Below are 17624 nucleotides of genomic sequence, written 5' to 3'. Positions count from 1 at the left end.
ATTAACACCCTATTTCCTTAAATGGTGCACTACATTTGACCAGGACCCATAGAGTAGTGTACTACATTTGACCAGGGCCCATAGAGTAGTGTACTACATTTGACCAGGGCCCATAGAGTAGTGTACTACATTTGACCAGGGCCCATAGAGTAGTGTACTACATTTGACCAGGGCCCATAGAGTAGTGTACTACATTTGACCAGGATCCATAGAGTAGTGCAATACTTTTGACCAGGGCCCATAGAGTAGTGCAATACTTTTGACCAGGGCCCATAGAGTAGTGTACTACATTTGACCAGGGCCCATAGAGTAGTGTACTACATTTGACCAGGGCCCATAGAGTAGTGTACTACATTTGACCAGGATCCATAGAGTAGTGCAATACTTTTGACCAAAGCCCATAGAGTAGTGCAATACTTTTGACCAGGGCCCATAGCACCTCTGATCAAGTTGTGCACTATATAAGCAATATGGTGCCATGTGGGAAGCAGCCTTGGTAAATGTGTCTGATTGGCTTGGTTGATGTCAGTCAGACCCTTATAATACCAGTGGTTTTATTCTCCTCTCTCTTTCTTCTCTCTCGCTCTCTCTCTCTCTTCCCACTCTCTCTCTCTCTCTCTCTCTCTCTCTCTCTGCCGAGGGAACGGATGAGGTCATGTTTGAAGTAAAATAGTCTGGTTTCCTCTGTAATGCCAGTCTTTATTAGAAGCCAGACTTCTTCTGTTGTAAAGTTTTATGTCCTTTTTGAAGTGCAGTGCCACTGCTGAAAAAGCTTCCCTTTGTTGCAGAACCCTCAGTGCACCAGCCCAGCCACATATGTCATCTATGCACACTTACTGAGGCAAATAGCCGCGCTGGCGGAAGCAGACCACTATTTCCTGATGCACTGGTTTAAGAAGTAAGAGTCGGGATTGTTCCTCTGTCTTATGCAGTCCCATGCTTTTCCAGGCTGTAGTTGTTATCCACAAAGTAAACACAGTCCTCAGAAAGAAACCATGTTGTTATTCTTTATGTAGGAAAGTTAAATAAATGACGTTTTCCAAATTGGTTTAGTTGGAGTTGGTAGGAATTGAGCAGTCACAGCTTTCAAGCAAAGACAATCTGTTTTGAAAGTTAAAATGTATTCCTTGCCATGGTGATAATGCCTCGATGATGATTATCTAACCCAGGTTGTCCCAGAAGCGGTTCAAACAGCTGGTGGAGCGGCTGCACCTCTTCATCTCCACCCGTCTGTTCCCAGTCAAGCCTGAGGAGCTGCCCCCCATGGCCAAGTGCTCCTGGTGGATCCCCTCCGCCACCAAGGTCCTCTCCCTCCTCAGTGAGTAGGACGTCTTCACCCCCACAGAGATGGGCAATGGTCAGGGCAGGGGGATGTTAGTGAAGTGGTGTGGAGATTTAGGGAAAAGGGGGTTCGGTCTATCCCTTGTAATGGATTAAACTTCACTTTCTACAGAGATTGAAATCTCTTGTACATATTTGTTTGGTTCTCCTGCCCATATTTGTCTAGTTATCTACCCATATTTGTCTGGTTTTCCTAACCGTATTTGTCTGGTTATCTACCCATATTTGTCTAGTTATCTACCCATATTTGTCTAGTTATCTACCCATATTTGTCTAGTTATCTACCCATATTTTTCTGGTTATCTCCCCATATTTGTCTGGATCTCCTAAACATATTTGTCTGGTTATCTACCCATATTTGTCTGGTTATCTACCCATTTTTGTCTGGTTTTCCTAACCATATTTGTCTGGTTATCTACCCATATGTGTCTGGGGTAGACGTTGTTTGGGGGTCAGAAGAGGTGTCAAAGTTCATGAGAATATATCAGTCTCCAAGAGAACTCGATACTGTTTCTCTTTTTTCTCCATTGTAGATGCAGCCAATATCATTTCTAGCACGCCTATCCTGCCCTTTGTTGACTTCTACAACCCCACACTGGACCACACTGACTTCATGGAAGACTATCGAATATGGCAGACTCAGGGAAACTCTACCAGGTGTGACAGGACAATATTGTCAGAGCAAAGCTTATGTTGACCAGTGCTCTTCAATTCTCCTCACAGCCCTTGCTGTTTTGGTTCCTGTATTCCCCCGTAAATAAATGGAGCTCCCTCTTGTGTCAGCTTTCAGCATTAGCATAACAGATTATTTGTTTATGATATCAGATTGCAACATCAAATATATCCAGCAGCTATCTTCAATGAGTATCATACACCAAAATCACACCATCCCTTATGAAACCAAAACATTATTTCCGGATGATAACCAAATATTCCTCCCTGTTCCTCCCCGTCCCCAGGTTTACATTCTGCCAGTTCGCCTTCATTCTGTCCACGGTGGTGAAGAAGGCCGTTATCCAGAAGGACTCTGAACAGCAGATGATCAGCATGGCCAGGGTGAGACAGAGGTCACTGCCCACATGGGTCCTTGTCATCCATCTATGACAGTGTCATTGTATTGCACTGTCAAAGCACAGACAATGCATCACATTCTCAGACTAACTATTACCATTCTTCATATTGGCATATTAACTTTCTAGTGTTAATGTACAGAGAATGCATATATATATATATATATATATATATATATATATATATGTTTAATCTTTAGAAAAAAATAATTTATGTATGTTGGAGTGTATACTGTATAGGTCCTCAAGTTTTTCCCGGTCCATCTTGTAGTCAGGAAAAACCAAGAACAACAAGTTTACAATATTTACAGTGAATCAGACTGAAAACATACGCTCTCCCTCCCAGACAGCAGTGGTCCAATTTAAACATCATGTACTGTGGTAACAACATAAGGAGTAGCTCTTGTTATTTATTTCAGCAAAGCCTGGTGGACAAAGTGTCTCGCAGACAGCGAGTGGACATGAGCTTGCTCTTTCTCAACATCAAAGTCCGACGGCTGCAGCTGGTCAGTGACTCAATGGATGAGGTAATACCATTTCCCATCTAACAGACATACAAAAACATTATTTAAGAGACAGCCCTGGAAGAGAGGCTTGATTACTATTTCTGTTATGCAATAATGTATTAGCCAATTCATTTAATGTAAATTCAGATATTTCACTGCTTTCCATTCAGTGCATTTTCAAAACTGAAACATCCAAGGTAGGTACAGTTGAAGTTAGAAGTTTACAAACACCTTAGCCAAATACATTTTAAACTCAGTTTTTCACAATTCCTGACATTTAATCCTGTCTTAGGTCAATTTTAAGAATGTGAAATGTCAGAATAATAGTAGAGAATTATTTCTTTCAGCTTTTATTTCTTTCATCACATTCCCAGTGGGTCAGAAGTTTACATACACTCAATTAGTATTTGGCAGCGTTGCCTTTAAATTGTTTAACTTGGGTCAAATGTTTCGGGTAGCCTTCAACAAGCTTCCCACAATAAGTTGGGTGAATTTTGGCCAATTCCTCCTGACAGAGCTGGTGTAACTGAGTCAGGTTTGTCGGCCCCCTTGCTCACACACACTTTTTCAGTTCTGCCCACACATTTTCTATAGGGTTAAGGTCCGGGCTTTGTGATGGCCATTTTGCCACAACTTTGGAAGTATGCTTGGAGTCATTGTCCATTTGGAAGACCCATTTGCGACCAAGCTTTAACTTCCTGACTGATGTCTTGAGATGTTGCTTCAATATATCCACATAATTTTCCTTCCTCACGATGCCAACTATTTTGTGAAGTACATCAGTCCCTCCTGCAGCAAATCACTCCCAAAACATGGCGCTGCCACCCCCATGCTTCACGGTTGGGTTGGTGTTCTTCGGCTTGAAAGCCTCCCCCTTTTTTATCCAAACATAACGATGCCCATTATGGCCAAACAGTTCTATTTTTGTTTCATCAGACCAAAGGACATTTCTCCAAAAAGTACGATCTTTGTCCCCATGTGCAGTTGCAAACCATAGTCTGACTTTTTTGATGGCGGTTTTGGAACAGTGGCTTCTTCCATGCTGAGTGGAATGTCGATATAGGACTCGTTTTTACTGTGGATATAGATACTTTTGTACCTGTTTCCTCCAGCATCTTCACAGGGTCCTTTTCTGTTGTTCTGGGATTGATTTGCACTTTTTGCACAAAAATATGTTCATTTCCAGGAGACAGAACACCTCTCCTTCCTGAGCGGTATGACGGCTGCGTGGTCCCATGGTGTTCATACTTGCGTACTATTGTTTGTACATATTAATGTGGTACCTTCAGGCATTTGGAAATTGCTCCCAAGGATGAACCAGACTTGTGGAGGTCTAAGGTCAAATTTTTGTCTGAGGTCTTAACTGATTTCTTTTGATTTTCCGATGATGTCAAGCAAAGAGGCACTGAGTTTGAAGGTAGGCCTTGAAATACATCCACAGGTACACCTCCAATTGACTCAAATGATGTCAATTAGCCTATCAGAAGCTTCTAAAGCCATAACGTAATTTTCTGCAATTTTCCAAGCTGTTTAAAGGCACAGTCAACTTAGTGTATGTAAACTTCTGACCCACTGGAATTGTGATATAGTGAATTATAGGTGAAATAATCTGTCTGTAAACAATTGTTGGAAAATGTACTTGTGTCATGCACAAAGTAGATGTCCTCACTGACTTTATCTTGGCCAGGTTGCAATTGTAAATGAGAACTTGTTCTCAACTTGCCTAACTGGTTAAATAAAGGTGAAATAAAATAAAAAATTAAAACTTGCCAAAACTTTAGTTCGTTAACAAGACATTTGTGGAGTGGTTGAAAAACAAGTTTAAACTTCAACTGTATAAGTGCGGGATGCCTTGTTCTGATAAGTTCAAGAAAGTTGGCCACAGCTTAACTTGTTCTCCTGCATTTAGCTGACTAGAAATCGAGCAGACTTGAAGAAGAAGCTGAAAGTGTCGTTTGTGGGGGAGGCTGGTTTAGACATGGGTGGTCTGACCAAGGAGTGGTTTCTCCTTCTCATCCGACAGATCTTTCACACAGACTACGGTGAGACATATAGGACAAACAGATCAGGTGTATGTGTTGCCATATAGATACAGATGTTACAGCTGTTTTGTTTGCAACAATGCTATTTTCTCTATAGATAACAGTATACGTTCAGGAGATGTATTTCTCCTTTAGCCCTGGCTTTTTATTCTTCATCCTGCAGTCTCAACCAGTGCCCAGACTAAGAATGCTGACCTGTTAATTAAGAAAAAATCTCAAATGTATGATCTTCATGTTCTGGGACAGATATGTGGCACTGCAATAGATGACAATTCTATATACAGTAACTCCCATTTGGTCTGGGACCTAGCAGTCCAAAAAACGAAATTCCCACGTACTCTATTCAGAACATTTGTTGTCTCTCTTTGACCGGAGGCCTGTGTTCTATGTCTATGTCATGTCTGGGTGGAGTTGTGTTTAAGCAGAGTGTATTTGTGTCTCCTCTCTGCAGGCATGTTTACGTTCTTCAATGATTCCCACTGTCACTGGTTCAGCAGCTGGAAGTGTGACAACTTCTCCGAGTTCCGATTGGTCGGAGTCGTATCCTTTTGTACCATACCGTGATTTACGGTACCGTGTAGCCCTTCGCGAACTGTAAACAGATTCTCAACGTACAGCTGGAGTCCACATGTTGTACTCTGTAACTGGCGCCTGGAGTTTTAGTCAGGTCACGTAGTGAGGAAGAACTCATGGGAATCTTTGCACATTTACCATAGATACTCCGAGGTTCTCCACTCTCCCTATGCCAGGTTAATTGCTGCTTTGCAGATGATAGCTTTAGTTCTAGAACTATAATTTTGTGGTAATTCTTCAGTTTGTCATCTTCTAAACTGAGGAGACTGCGGGGCTTTTCTATTTGGCACATTGCAATCTGATGTAATCTAATAGAGTAACTAAAGCATGCAGAATATGAATGTGTAAAGTTACCGGGTCGTTCCATGAATAGAGTGCGTGTCTTTTATATCCTTGTGACATAGTGTTTATTTAGATCAAAAACGAAATGTAACAGGTAGATCATATCCACCTACACTCTAACTAAACTAAATCATGTTAACATTTCAATAGTAGTTTGTTTTCATTCAAAACAATTAGTTGTTTTCTCATAAAATCTCCATGTTTGTCAGATTTCTTTGAAGATTAGAGCCCACTTAAGAACCACATTTTCCCAGGTTTTCACCATAATTGTAAAGCCCTTGTTGTGAAATGAACTCTTTTTAGTATGGTACAACTATTTGTTTAAAAAAATTTTTTTTTAAAGAAACATTGAACATCTAATAGTTAAATCATAGTTTAAAAGCAGGTGAGCTGTTTACTCTTTTTGGCCAATTTCTGGTGTTTTGTGGTGGAAAACCCTGTTACCCATAGATGTTTTAACAAGTACACTGTGGGGGGTTTGCATTCAATTGCCCCTCGTTGTTGTACACAACAAGCTTCCATTCCCCCTGGTTGATTTAAGATGACCTTGTCAAACCTGTTACTTTAATTGTCACTTTTTATAGTCATTTTTAGTAGTTGAACCTATGTAGATGGGAAAATACGTTTGTTGTGACGTTGACCATGTTCTCTTTATGACAGAATGCTAAAGGTGCCACGGGAACCACAGCAAATATTGAGATGAGTGAGATGCATGACTTCGCTCTCACACACAGTATCTGTTCACTTCACGCTGTTCACAGTGTAGTAGCCACGTTTCCACACTCTTAGTTGTTGCGGAAATTGACCAACTATGCTGTTTACTTCCTGCATCTACGTTATATTGCTGAGTCTACTTTTAAAATTAGATGAAATACAGTACCAGTCAAAAGTTTGGACACACCTATTAATTCAAGGGTTTTTCTTTATTTTGACTATTTTCTAATATTGTAGAATAATAGTGAAGACATCAAAACTTTGAAATAACACATGGAATCATGTAGTTACCAAAAAAGTGTTAAACAAATTCTTCAAAGTAGCCACCTTTTGCCTTGATGACAGCTTTGCACACTCTTGGCATTTTTTCAACCAGCTTCATGAGGATTGCTTTTTCAACAGTCTTGAAGGAGTTCCCACTATGCTGAGCACTTGTTAGCTGCTTTTTTTTCACTCTGCGGTCCAACTCATCCCAAACCATCTCAATTGGGGCGGTAGGTAGCCTAGTGGTTAGAGTGTTGGACTAGTAACCAGAAGGTTGCTAGATTGAATCCCCGAGCTGACAAGGTAAAAATCTGTTGTTCTGCCCCTGAACAAGGCAGTTAACCCACTGTTCCTAGGCTGTCGTTGTAAATAAGAATTTGTTCTTAACTGACTTGCCTAGTTAAATAAAGGTTAAAAAAATAATAAGAATTAGGTTGTGGATGGGTGATTGTGGAGGGCAAGGTCATCTGATGCAGCACTCCATCACTCTCCTTCTTGGTCAAAAATCCCTTACACAGCCTGGAGATGTGTTGGGTCATTGTCCTGTTGAAAAACAAATTATAGTCCCACCAAGCGCAAACTAGATGGGATGGCGTATCAGAGTGCTGTGGTAGCCATGCTGGTTAAGTGTGCCTTGAATTCTAAATACATCATAGACAGTGTCATCAGCAAAGTACGCCCACACCATCACACCTCCTCCTCCATGCTTCACGGTGGGAACCACACATGCGGAGATCATCCGTTCACCCAATCCGTTCACCTACCGACACAGCAGTTAGAACCAGAAATGGCAAATTTAGACTAATTAGACCAAAGGACAGATTTCCACCAGTCTAATGTTCATTGGTCATGTTTCTTGGACCAAGCAAGTCTCTTCTTCTTATTGGTGTTCTTTAGTAGTGGTTTCTTTGCAGCAATTTGACCATGAAGGCCTGATTCATGTGGTCTCCTCTGAACAGTTGATATTGAGATGTGTCTGTTACTTGAACTCTGTGAAACATTGATTTAGGCTGCAATTTCTGAGGCTGGTAACTCTAATGAACTTATCCTCTGCAGCAGAGGTAACTCTGGGTCTTCCTTTCCTGTGGTGTTCCATGTGAGAACCAGTTTCATCATAGCGCTTGATGGTTTTTGCGACTGCCCTTGAAGAAACTTTCAAAGTTCTTAACATTTTCCGTATTGACTGACCTTCATGTCATAAAGTAATGATGGACTCTTGTTTCTCTTTGCTGTTATTGCCATAATATGGACTTGGTCTTTTACCAAATAGGGATATCTTCTGTATACCACACATACCTTGTCACAAAACAACTGATTGTCTCAAACTCATTAAGAAGGAAAGAAATTCCACAAATTAACTTTTAAGAAGGCACACCTGTTAATTGAAATGCATTCCAGGTGACTACCTCATGAAGCTGGTTGAGAGAATGCCAAGAGTGTGCAAAGCTGTCATCAAGGCAGAGAGTGGCTACTTTGAATATATTTGGATTTGTTTAATACTTTTTTGATTACTACATGATTCCATATGTATTATTTCATAGTTTTGATGTCTTCGCTAATATTATACAATGTAGAAAATAGTTTAAAAAAATAAAGAAAAACCTGTGAATAGGTGTGTCCAAACATTGACTGCTACTGTATATATTTAAAAAGGTTTACAGAATAGCACTACCCAAAGGGCCCTCTATTGGTGGAATGGCACTACCATGTATTCAGCACTTTCTGGGTGTTCTACAGAGACGACAGTCAGTGTGCGTTGGGAGTCGCAGCTTGTGCGCACGTGGCTCTCCCCTTGGGTACGGCTGACTCGAATCTCGCCAAGTTGCACAATCACAAGTGATGAGGCAGACACAGAGGCAGCCAGTAGCCAGGAGCCAGGGCCGTGTCCTGGCCTTACCTCTCTCCATTGTCTGCTGTCCCCTCCTTGCCTGAGGCATGTTCAGCCAGCCTGAGCTAGTCCACCCACATACCCCTACACCCCTTCCACCTCACCAGTCTGTCTGCCACTCGGGTTGGAATTACTGCACACGGACCGACACTGAAGTGGCTATGTGTCTCTGTCTGAAACTGTGCAACCAACACCACAGGGAAGGCGGAGTGATGAAAAATGCCGTGTCACAACAGAGAATAAAGAGAGAGAGAGAGAGAGAGAGAGATAGTGATAAAAACGGAAAGGTTCTGTTTTGTCTTATTTTGTGGGCTGCAAGTCTGGCTGGAGCGGTCGGATTTTCATTCTCCGCCTCTCAGTTCTCATGGAATTTTCCCCAAGTCTGCGCCAATATAAGTTGAAGCATTTCCCCAAACTCTATTCATCTATTTAGCAAGCTAGGGAGCTCTGCAGCTTAGCCTCTCCCACAGAAGTTCCATATGGGCGACACATGAAGTGAGGTCTGCCAGAAGCAGCTGGAACCACTTTAGGAGTTCAGCCTCCGTCCAATTTCATTGTAAATGCATAATACACCTGCTGTTTAAATTCGCTCTTCAGATCTGCTACTAGCCAATATACATGGCAAAATACTGTGTTAATCGAGTGATAATTGTGATCATTACCACACGCTGCAGGGTCTGTGAAGCTAGTATAAAATGCTGTCATTGTTACAAAGTATGAAGAGCACAATACTGCTATGCTACATTCAAGGAATATAACTAACCACATTTGAATCTGTTCTTCTAGTGGTGTATATGAGTTCTCTTAATGATAACCCTGAGTCATCTGGTGTTGGAAGGTAATTGCTTTCTTTTGCAAAGGATCTGTGATTACCGCCTTATCATAGACTTTGATACACCCTCAACTTGATATGTGTCAGCTCATGGGACTGGCCGTCTACAACAGCATCACACTGGACATCAGCTTCCCACCCTGTGTCTACAAGAAGCTGCTGACCCCGCCCGTGGTGCCGTGTGACCTCGATCTCCCCGTTGGCATGGCGACCCTCACCCTGGACGACCTGCAGCAGGTCATGCCTGTATGTACACAACACAAGCTGTGACTCTCACTGGCATTCTTACCCATTACACTGCACTCTCCTCTTAACGATCACAAGTACAAGAATATTGAGCTCAGTGGTCAAAGAAACATTTCTATACTTGCAAAGTACTCCTCTGTTTAAGGATAATTATTTCTACAATCAAATGAATGGACGTGATGCTTATGAGAGGACATTTTAGAATGATTAAGATTCTGATGGGTGAAGTGTTGATTTGTACAGTATATGAATATGGATGTACAGTTGAAGTCTACATACACAAATTTCTTCTAAACTAACTATAGTTTTGGCAAGTCGGTTAGAACATCTACTTCATGCATGACACAAGTATTTTTTCCAACAATTGTTTATAGACAGATTATTTCACTAATAATTCACAGTATCACAATTCCAGTGGGTCAGAAGTTTACATAAACTAAGTTGAATTTCGCTCAGGAAGAAGATGTGTTCCGTCTCCTAGAGATGAAGGTACTTTGGTGCGAAGAGTGCAAATCAATCCCAGAACAACAGAAAATGGCCTTGTGAAGATGCTGGAGGAAACAAGTATCTATTATCCACAGTAAAACGAGTCCTATGTCGACATAACCTGAAAGGCCACTCAGCATGGAAGAAGCCACTGCTCCAAAACCGCCATAAAAAAGCCAGACCATGGTTTGCAACTGCACATGGGGACAAAGATTGTACTTTTTGGGGAAATGTCCTCTGGTCTGATGAAACAAAAATATAATTATTTGGCCATAATGACCATTGTTCTGTTTGGAGGAAAAAGGGGGAAGCTTGCAAGCCGAAGAACACCATCCCAACCGTGAAGTACGGGGGTGGCAGCGCCATGTTGTGGGAGTGATTTGCTGCAGGAGGGACTGATGTACTTCACAAAATAGTTGGCATCGTGAGGAAGGAAAATTATGTGGATATATTGAAGCAACATCTCAAGACATCAGTCAGGAAGTTAAAGCTTGGTCGCAACTGGGTCTTCCAAATGGACAATGACCCCAAGCATACTTCCAAAGTTGTGGTAAAATGGCTTAAGGACAACAAAGTCAAGGTCTTTTTATTTGTTTTGCTGGTAAATCTTTTAAATTCATTTTTTATCTTATTAACACTTTGTTATAGCTAGCTATTTGTGTAGGTAAGTAAACACAATGAGAGTGGCCATCACAAAGCCCTGACCTCAATCCTATAGATAATTTGTGTGCAGAACTGAAAAAGCGTGTGTGAGCAAGGAGGCCTACAAACCTGACTCAGTTACCCCAGCTCTTTTTTTAATTTTAACTTTATTTAACCAGGCAAGTCAGTTAAGAACAAATTCTTATTTTCAATGACGGCCTGGGAACAGTGGGTTACCTGCCTGTTCAGGGGCAGAACGACAGATTTTGTACCTTGTCAGCTCGGGGGTTTGAACTCTCAACCTTCTGGTTACTAGTCCAACGCTCTAACCACTAGGCTACACTGCCGCCCCGTAACTGACCTAAGACAGGGAATTCTTACGAGGATTAAATGTCAGGAATTGTGAAAAGCTGAGTTTAAATGTATTTTGGTGTATGTAAACTTCCGACTTCAACTGTATGTACGGTTGCTAGACGTAAGAAGTTATATAGAGTGTGCAAAATTAACTCCAATTTGCCCCTGTTCCTACTTACAGCTGAACAATATGTGAAGGAATAAAGGCATCATAATGTCAGTAATGTGCTTGTAGTTTAGGGAGTCATATATTGTGCTATTTGTTGACGCATGGTGTCAAAGTGTTTGTGCCGTGCGCCACAGGAGTGTGAGATAGTCAACCATGTTCACACTCAAAACAGTGTGGCTGCTGCCAAAGTGAGATGAGAGTGATTTGGCTAGGTCTCAGAGATGCCAGGCTGGACTCCCACCATCACCTCAGATGCACCAGTGATAGATTCCTACCCACAGATGTCACACCTAGCAGTCTAACACTGCTGATGAAGCTCTCCTGGTGATGGCAGCGTTTTTTATTGATCAGGGGGGTTGAATGATGCCAGCTGTAGTTAGGGAGGATTGATACACTTCACGTGGCATGACATGTTCTGCAATTGCCATCAATGTTATGCTTTGTTGACATAATATTTCCTTATATAATCATATAGTTTCACATAATATGTCGATTTTTAAGTTGCTATTGAAAGTGATTGAAGTACTGACATTTTGCAATATTCACCAGCAGAGGGCGCTCAAACCTAACGTGTGCACATCGCAACTTGCAATCTCTACAAACTCAAAACAAACTAAATCTATGTTAATCATATACTGTTTACTTGTATGCACAGAATAGGTGTAATTGTGTAGCTTTCTATTCTGTATGCATCGTATCTCATTGGGCTCCAGAGTGGCGCAGCGCTCTAAATGACTGCGTCTCAATTTTAGCGGTGTCACTACAGACCCTGGTTTGATTCCAGGCTGTATCACAACCAGCTGAGATTGGGCGGCGCACAACTGGCCCAGCGTCGTAAGGGTTTGGCCGGGGTAGGTCGTCATTAGAAATAAGAATTTGTTCTTAACTGACTTGCCTAGTTAAATTAATAAACATTACGCTGCACAGCCTTGCCAGATGTTGGTTTTTACTGGGCAGTTGGCCTTGTCTTAGCTTACATAACGGCCTCTGTTGAATACTTTTTCCTAAATTGGAGGAGGACAGTGAAAAAGCTGCCGCAAGTTCTTTAAAAAGACTGACCAGCACTGACGTCAAACACGTCATTGTTCTTCGAATGATTGCGTTTCCATTGTAAAAAGTATTTAGTGTGACTATGTTCTAAGGTATGGATCGGAATAGCATAATCACAGTGATGTCGTTGTATTTGGTACAAATCCTTCCCTTAAGTTCTTGACCTCAGCTGAATCTGGTCATGAGTGGTGTGGCTGTTGACCACGTTGAGGAGACTAAATTACTTGGTGTTACCTTAGATTGTAAACTGTCATGGTCAAAATATATCGATCAATGGTTGTGTAAAGATGGGGAGAGGTCTGTCCGTGATAAAGAGACACCACACTCCACAAAGCAAGTCCTGCAGGCTCTAGTTTTATCTTATCTTGATATTGTCCAGTCATATGGGGTGGCGGGTAGCCTAGTGGTTAGAGCATTGGGCCAGTAACCGAAAGTGTTGCTGGATTGAATCCCCGAGCCCACAAGGTAAAAATCTGTTTTTCTGCCACTGAACAAGGCAGTTTACCCACTGTTCCCCGGGAGGCTGTCATTGTAAATAAGAATTTGTTCTTTTATCTGACTTGCCTAGTTAAATAAAAATATATAATCAAGTGCTGCAAAAGAGCTACAGTAGTTAAGCTGCAGCTTGCTCTTCACTGTAATCAGGGGGCTAATATTAACACTATACATGCTAGTCTCTCTTGGCTAAGAGTTGAGGAGAGACTGACTGCATCTGTCTTTTTTTTACAAGACACATTCATGTTCCAAATTATTTGCATAGTCAACTTAAACACAGCACTGACACACACACTTACCCCACCAGACATGCCACCAGGGGTCTTTTCACATTCCCCAAAAGTCCAGAACAAATTCAAGGAAATGTACAGTATTATACAGAGCCATGGAACACAAGTGAACAGCAAACTTGGTTTCAAAAAAACAAATAAAGCAACACCTCACGCACGGCACAACGCCTACTTTTTGTGTGCATGTACTGACATGTAAACTACATGACCAAAAGTATGTGGACACGTGCTCGTCGAACATCTCATTCCAAATATGGAGTTGGTCTCCCTCTTTCTGCTATAACAGCAAACACTCTCCTGGGAAGGCTTTCCAATAGATGTTGGAACATTGCTACAGGGACCTGCTTCCATACAGCGACAAGAGCATTAGTGAGGTTGGGCACTGATGTTGGGCAATTAGGCCTGGCTCGCAGTCTGCATTCCAATTCATCCCAAAGGTGTTGGATGGAGTTGAGGTCAGGAAGCTGTGCAGGCCAGTCCAGTTCTTCCACACCGATCTCGACAAACCATTTCTATATTGACCTCACTTTGTGCATCGGGCATTGTCATGCTAAAACAGGAAAGGGCCTTCCCCAAACTGTTGCCACAAAGTTGGAAGCACAGAATTGTCTATAATGTCATTGTATGCTGTAGTGTTAAGATTTCCCTTCACTGGAACTAAAGGGCCCGAACCATGAAAACCCACCTCAGACCATTATTCCTACTCCACCAAACTTTATAGTTGGCACTATGCATTCGGACAGGTATCGTTCTCCTGGCTTTCGCCAAACCCAGATTCGTCAGTCGGACTGCTAGATGGTGATGCGTGATTCATCACACCAGAGAACTTGTTTCCACTGCTCCAGAGTCCAATGGCTGCGAGCTTTACACCGACGCTTGGCACTGCGCTTGGTGATTTTAGTTTTTTTGTGCGGTTGATCTGCCAATGAAAACCATTTCATGAAGCTTCCGACGAACAGTTATTGTGCTGACGATGCTTCCAGAGGCAGTTTGGAACTCGCTGTTGAAACCGAAGACAGAAACGTTTTACGCGCTTCAGCACTTGGCGAACCCATTCTGTTAGCTTGTGTGGCATACCACTTCATGGCTGAGCCGTTGTTGTTCCTAGATGTTTCCACTTCACAGTAACAGCGCTTACAGTTGACCGGGGCAGCTCTAGCAGGTCAGAAATTTGACGAACTGACTTGTTGGAAAGGTGGTATCCTATGACGATGCCACGTTGAAAGTCACTGAGCTCTTCAGTCAGGCCATTCTACTGACAATGTTTGTCAATGGAGATTGCATGACTGTGTGCAAAGATTTTATAAACCTGTCAGCAATGGGTGTGGCTGAAATAGCCGAATCCAATCATTTGAAGGGGTGTCCACATACATTATATATATAAAAGTATGTGTAATTGCAAGATGTATTGTCGTTAAGTGGCAGACCCCAGTAAGACTTCCTGTCGCCATTGGCATTGGCTAATTTGGATTTTGATTTTTTATGGATCCCCATTAGCTGTACTCTCATATACTCCTCCTGGTGTCCAGCAAAATTAAGGTAGTTATACAATTTTAAAAACATTACAGTACATTCACAACAGATTTCACAACACATTAAGTGTGTGCCCTCAGCCACTACTCTACTACCACATATCTATCTACAATACAAAATCCATGTGTTATCGTGTGTCTGTGCCTGTGTCTCTTCACAGTCCCCGCTGTTCCATAACGTATATTTTTATCTGTTTTTCAAATCTGTTTCTACTGCTACTGTATGTTACTTGATGTGGAATATAGTTCCATGTAGTCATGCTCTATATAGTACTGTGCGGCTCACATAGTCTGTTCTGGACTTGTGAAGAGACCTCTGGTGGCATGTCTTGTGGGGTATGCATGGGTGTCTGAGCTGTGTGCTAGTAGTTTAAACAGACACCTCGGTGCATTCAACATGTCAAAACTTCTTACAAAAACAAGTAGTGATGAAGTCGATCACTCCTCTACTTTGAGCCATGCGAGATTGACATGCAAATGATTAATATTAGCTCTACGTGTACATTTAAGAGCCAACTGTGCTGCCTTGTTCTGGACCAGTTGTCATTTTCCCAAGTTCCTCTTTGTGGCACTAATGTGGATCCTAATAAAATCAACAACAACAGATCATGTACCATGCATACACCATATAATGGTTATTTTGTTTCCTCAATATGTGTTCTAGATTGTGTAGTTGTAAAGGCTTTACATGGTGCTCTTGCTGTTTGTTCTTACAATGTCACACAAAAAAACAAGTCAGTCATTAGAAGTATCAATGAGGAAATGAAGTCAGATTTTCCTCCTTAAAACATTCTATGAACATAGTGTTCTGTGCTGTATGAGGCAGAAGTTTCCACCATGGAACTTTCAAATGGCAAGATGTTTTTTTTTTCCTCTTCACAGATTTAGAAGAAGAAGAAGTCATATATGCCTCATAAAGAGTGGTTGCAATCTATATAAAAAGCAATGCTTATAGATTTGATCTTGTGTTTCAGGATCTTTCTCATGGGCTGGCAGAACTTCTCAGCTATGAAGGCAACGTGGAGGAGGACTTCTGTACTACTTTTCAGGTGGGGAAAACACACATTCTTACACACAATAACACTTATGAAACATAATATATTTGACATCACCATAATACATACTGTTACAGCACACGGGAAGCGCTCCACTAATGTGATGAGTGTCATTTTAGGTGTCGCAGGAAGAACTAGGTGTGATCAAGTCCTACAATCTGAAACCGGGAGGAGATAAGATTCCTGTCACCAACCAGAACAGGAAGGGTAAGTGAGGAGTAGACAGATGCCAGAGAAAAGACCACTGTCCTGCAGTAGCCTGGGATATCTAACAGTACACTGCCTTTCAGACTATGTGGCAATTGTTTGTTCTCTCATAGTTGATTGTTTGATCATTCTTGTCTTTGCAGAGTATGTCCAGCTGTACGTAGATTTCCTGCTGAATAAGTCCATTTACAGGCAGTTTACTACCTTCTACTATGGCTTCCACAGTGTGTGCGCCTCCGACGCTTTGATGGTAAGAATGTCAAGACTTTTGGGCTTCCCGAGTGGCACAGTGGTCTAAGGCACTGCATCCCAGTGTTAAAGGCGTCACTACAGATTTGGGTTTGAACCCAGGCTGTGTTGCAGCCGGCCGCGACCGAGAGATCCATGAGGCGGCGCACAATTGGCCCAGCGTCGTCCGGGTTTTGGGGAGGGTTTAGCCGGCCAGGATGTCCTTGTCCCATTGTGCTATAGCAAGTCCTGTAGCGGGCCGGGTGCACGCTGACACGGTTTCCAGTTGTACAGTGTTTCCTCTGACCCATTGGTGCTGCTGGCATCCGGGTTTAGTGAGCAGTGTGTCCAAGAAGCAGTGTGGCTTGGCAGGGTCATGTTTCAGAGGATGCATGGCTGTCACGGATGTGTGGAGAGACGCACCAAGGCGCAGCGTGATTAAAGTTCCACATATTTATTTAAGCGAAACTTCCAAATAAAAAGAAACAAACAACGAACCGTGACATCAGGGGTGCAACATGCACTAACTCAAAACAATATCCCACACAGCAGGTGGAAACAGGGAACTCTTAAGTATGATCCCCAATTAGAGACAACGAACCTCAGCGGCCTCTAATTGGGAACCATACCAAGAGCACCAACATAGAAATAATACACCTAGAACACCCCTTAGTCACACCCTGACCTACTATACCATAGACAACCAAGGGCTCTCCATGGTCAGGGCATGACAGTACCCCCCAAAGGTTCGGTGTCCGGCCACAAAACCTGAAAGGGTAGGGGGGTGATTCGTGTCGGTGGCGGCTCCGGTGCAGATTGTAGCCCCCGCCCAGACCCCGGATCCGGCCATGGCGCCGGGCTGAAAGCCGTGTCTGGACTGGGCATCGGCGCCAAGGATTGCTCCGGCCATGAAGCTGGGTTGGATGCCATGCCTGGACAGGGCACTGGCGCTGAGGAAGGCTCCGGCCTTGGAGCGGGACAGGACGCCGTACCTGGACTGGGCACAGGTGCAGAGGAAGGCTCCTGCCATGGAGTGGGACTGGCCGCTGTGCCTGGACTCTCCAAACCTTTGACCGTCGCTGGAGGTTCCGGACTGTGGACCGTCGCAGGAGGTTTTGGACTGTGGACCGTCGCAGGAGGTTTTGGACTGTGGACCGTCGCAGGAGGTTCCGGGCTGTGGACCTGTTGCAGGAGGTTCCGGACTGTGGACCGTCGTAGAATGTTCCGGACTGTGAAACATCGCCGGAAGCTCTGGACTGTGAACTGTTGCCGGAAGCTCTGGACTAGGAATTGTCGCC

At 42.8% G+C, this 17624-nt stretch overlaps 1 protein-coding gene across 2 annotated transcripts in view; it reads left to right on the top strand.

Annotated features, from left to right (window-relative positions):
• LOC135505121 (probable E3 ubiquitin-protein ligase HECTD2) overlaps positions 1-17624 on the top strand; it is a 33699-nt gene that overhangs the window by 6851 nt on the left and 9224 nt on the right. For both annotated transcript variants that reach the window (XM_064924227.1, XM_064924225.1), the window contains exons 8-18: positions 789-898; positions 1170-1318; positions 1875-1998; positions 2301-2397; positions 2831-2938; positions 4827-4959; positions 5411-5499; positions 9660-9818; positions 15811-15885; positions 16011-16098; positions 16242-16348. In XM_064924227.1, the coding sequence (XP_064780299.1) occupies positions 789-898; positions 1170-1318; positions 1875-1998; positions 2301-2397; positions 2831-2938; positions 4827-4959; positions 5411-5499; positions 9660-9818; positions 15811-15885; positions 16011-16098; positions 16242-16348 (1239 nt within the window). The remainder of the gene's footprint in view (positions 1-788; positions 899-1169; positions 1319-1874; positions 1999-2300; positions 2398-2830; positions 2939-4826; positions 4960-5410; positions 5500-9659; positions 9819-15810; positions 15886-16010; positions 16099-16241; positions 16349-17624) is intronic.

Source organism: Oncorhynchus masou, chromosome 18, assembly GCF_036934945.1.
Source record: "Oncorhynchus masou masou isolate Uvic2021 chromosome 18, UVic_Omas_1.1, whole genome shotgun sequence".
In the NCBI taxonomy this organism is placed as follows: domain Eukaryota; kingdom Metazoa; phylum Chordata; class Actinopteri; order Salmoniformes; family Salmonidae; genus Oncorhynchus; species Oncorhynchus masou.
Note: the sequence above shows the minus strand (reverse complement) of the source record. Positions and strands in the feature narration are given on the sequence as shown.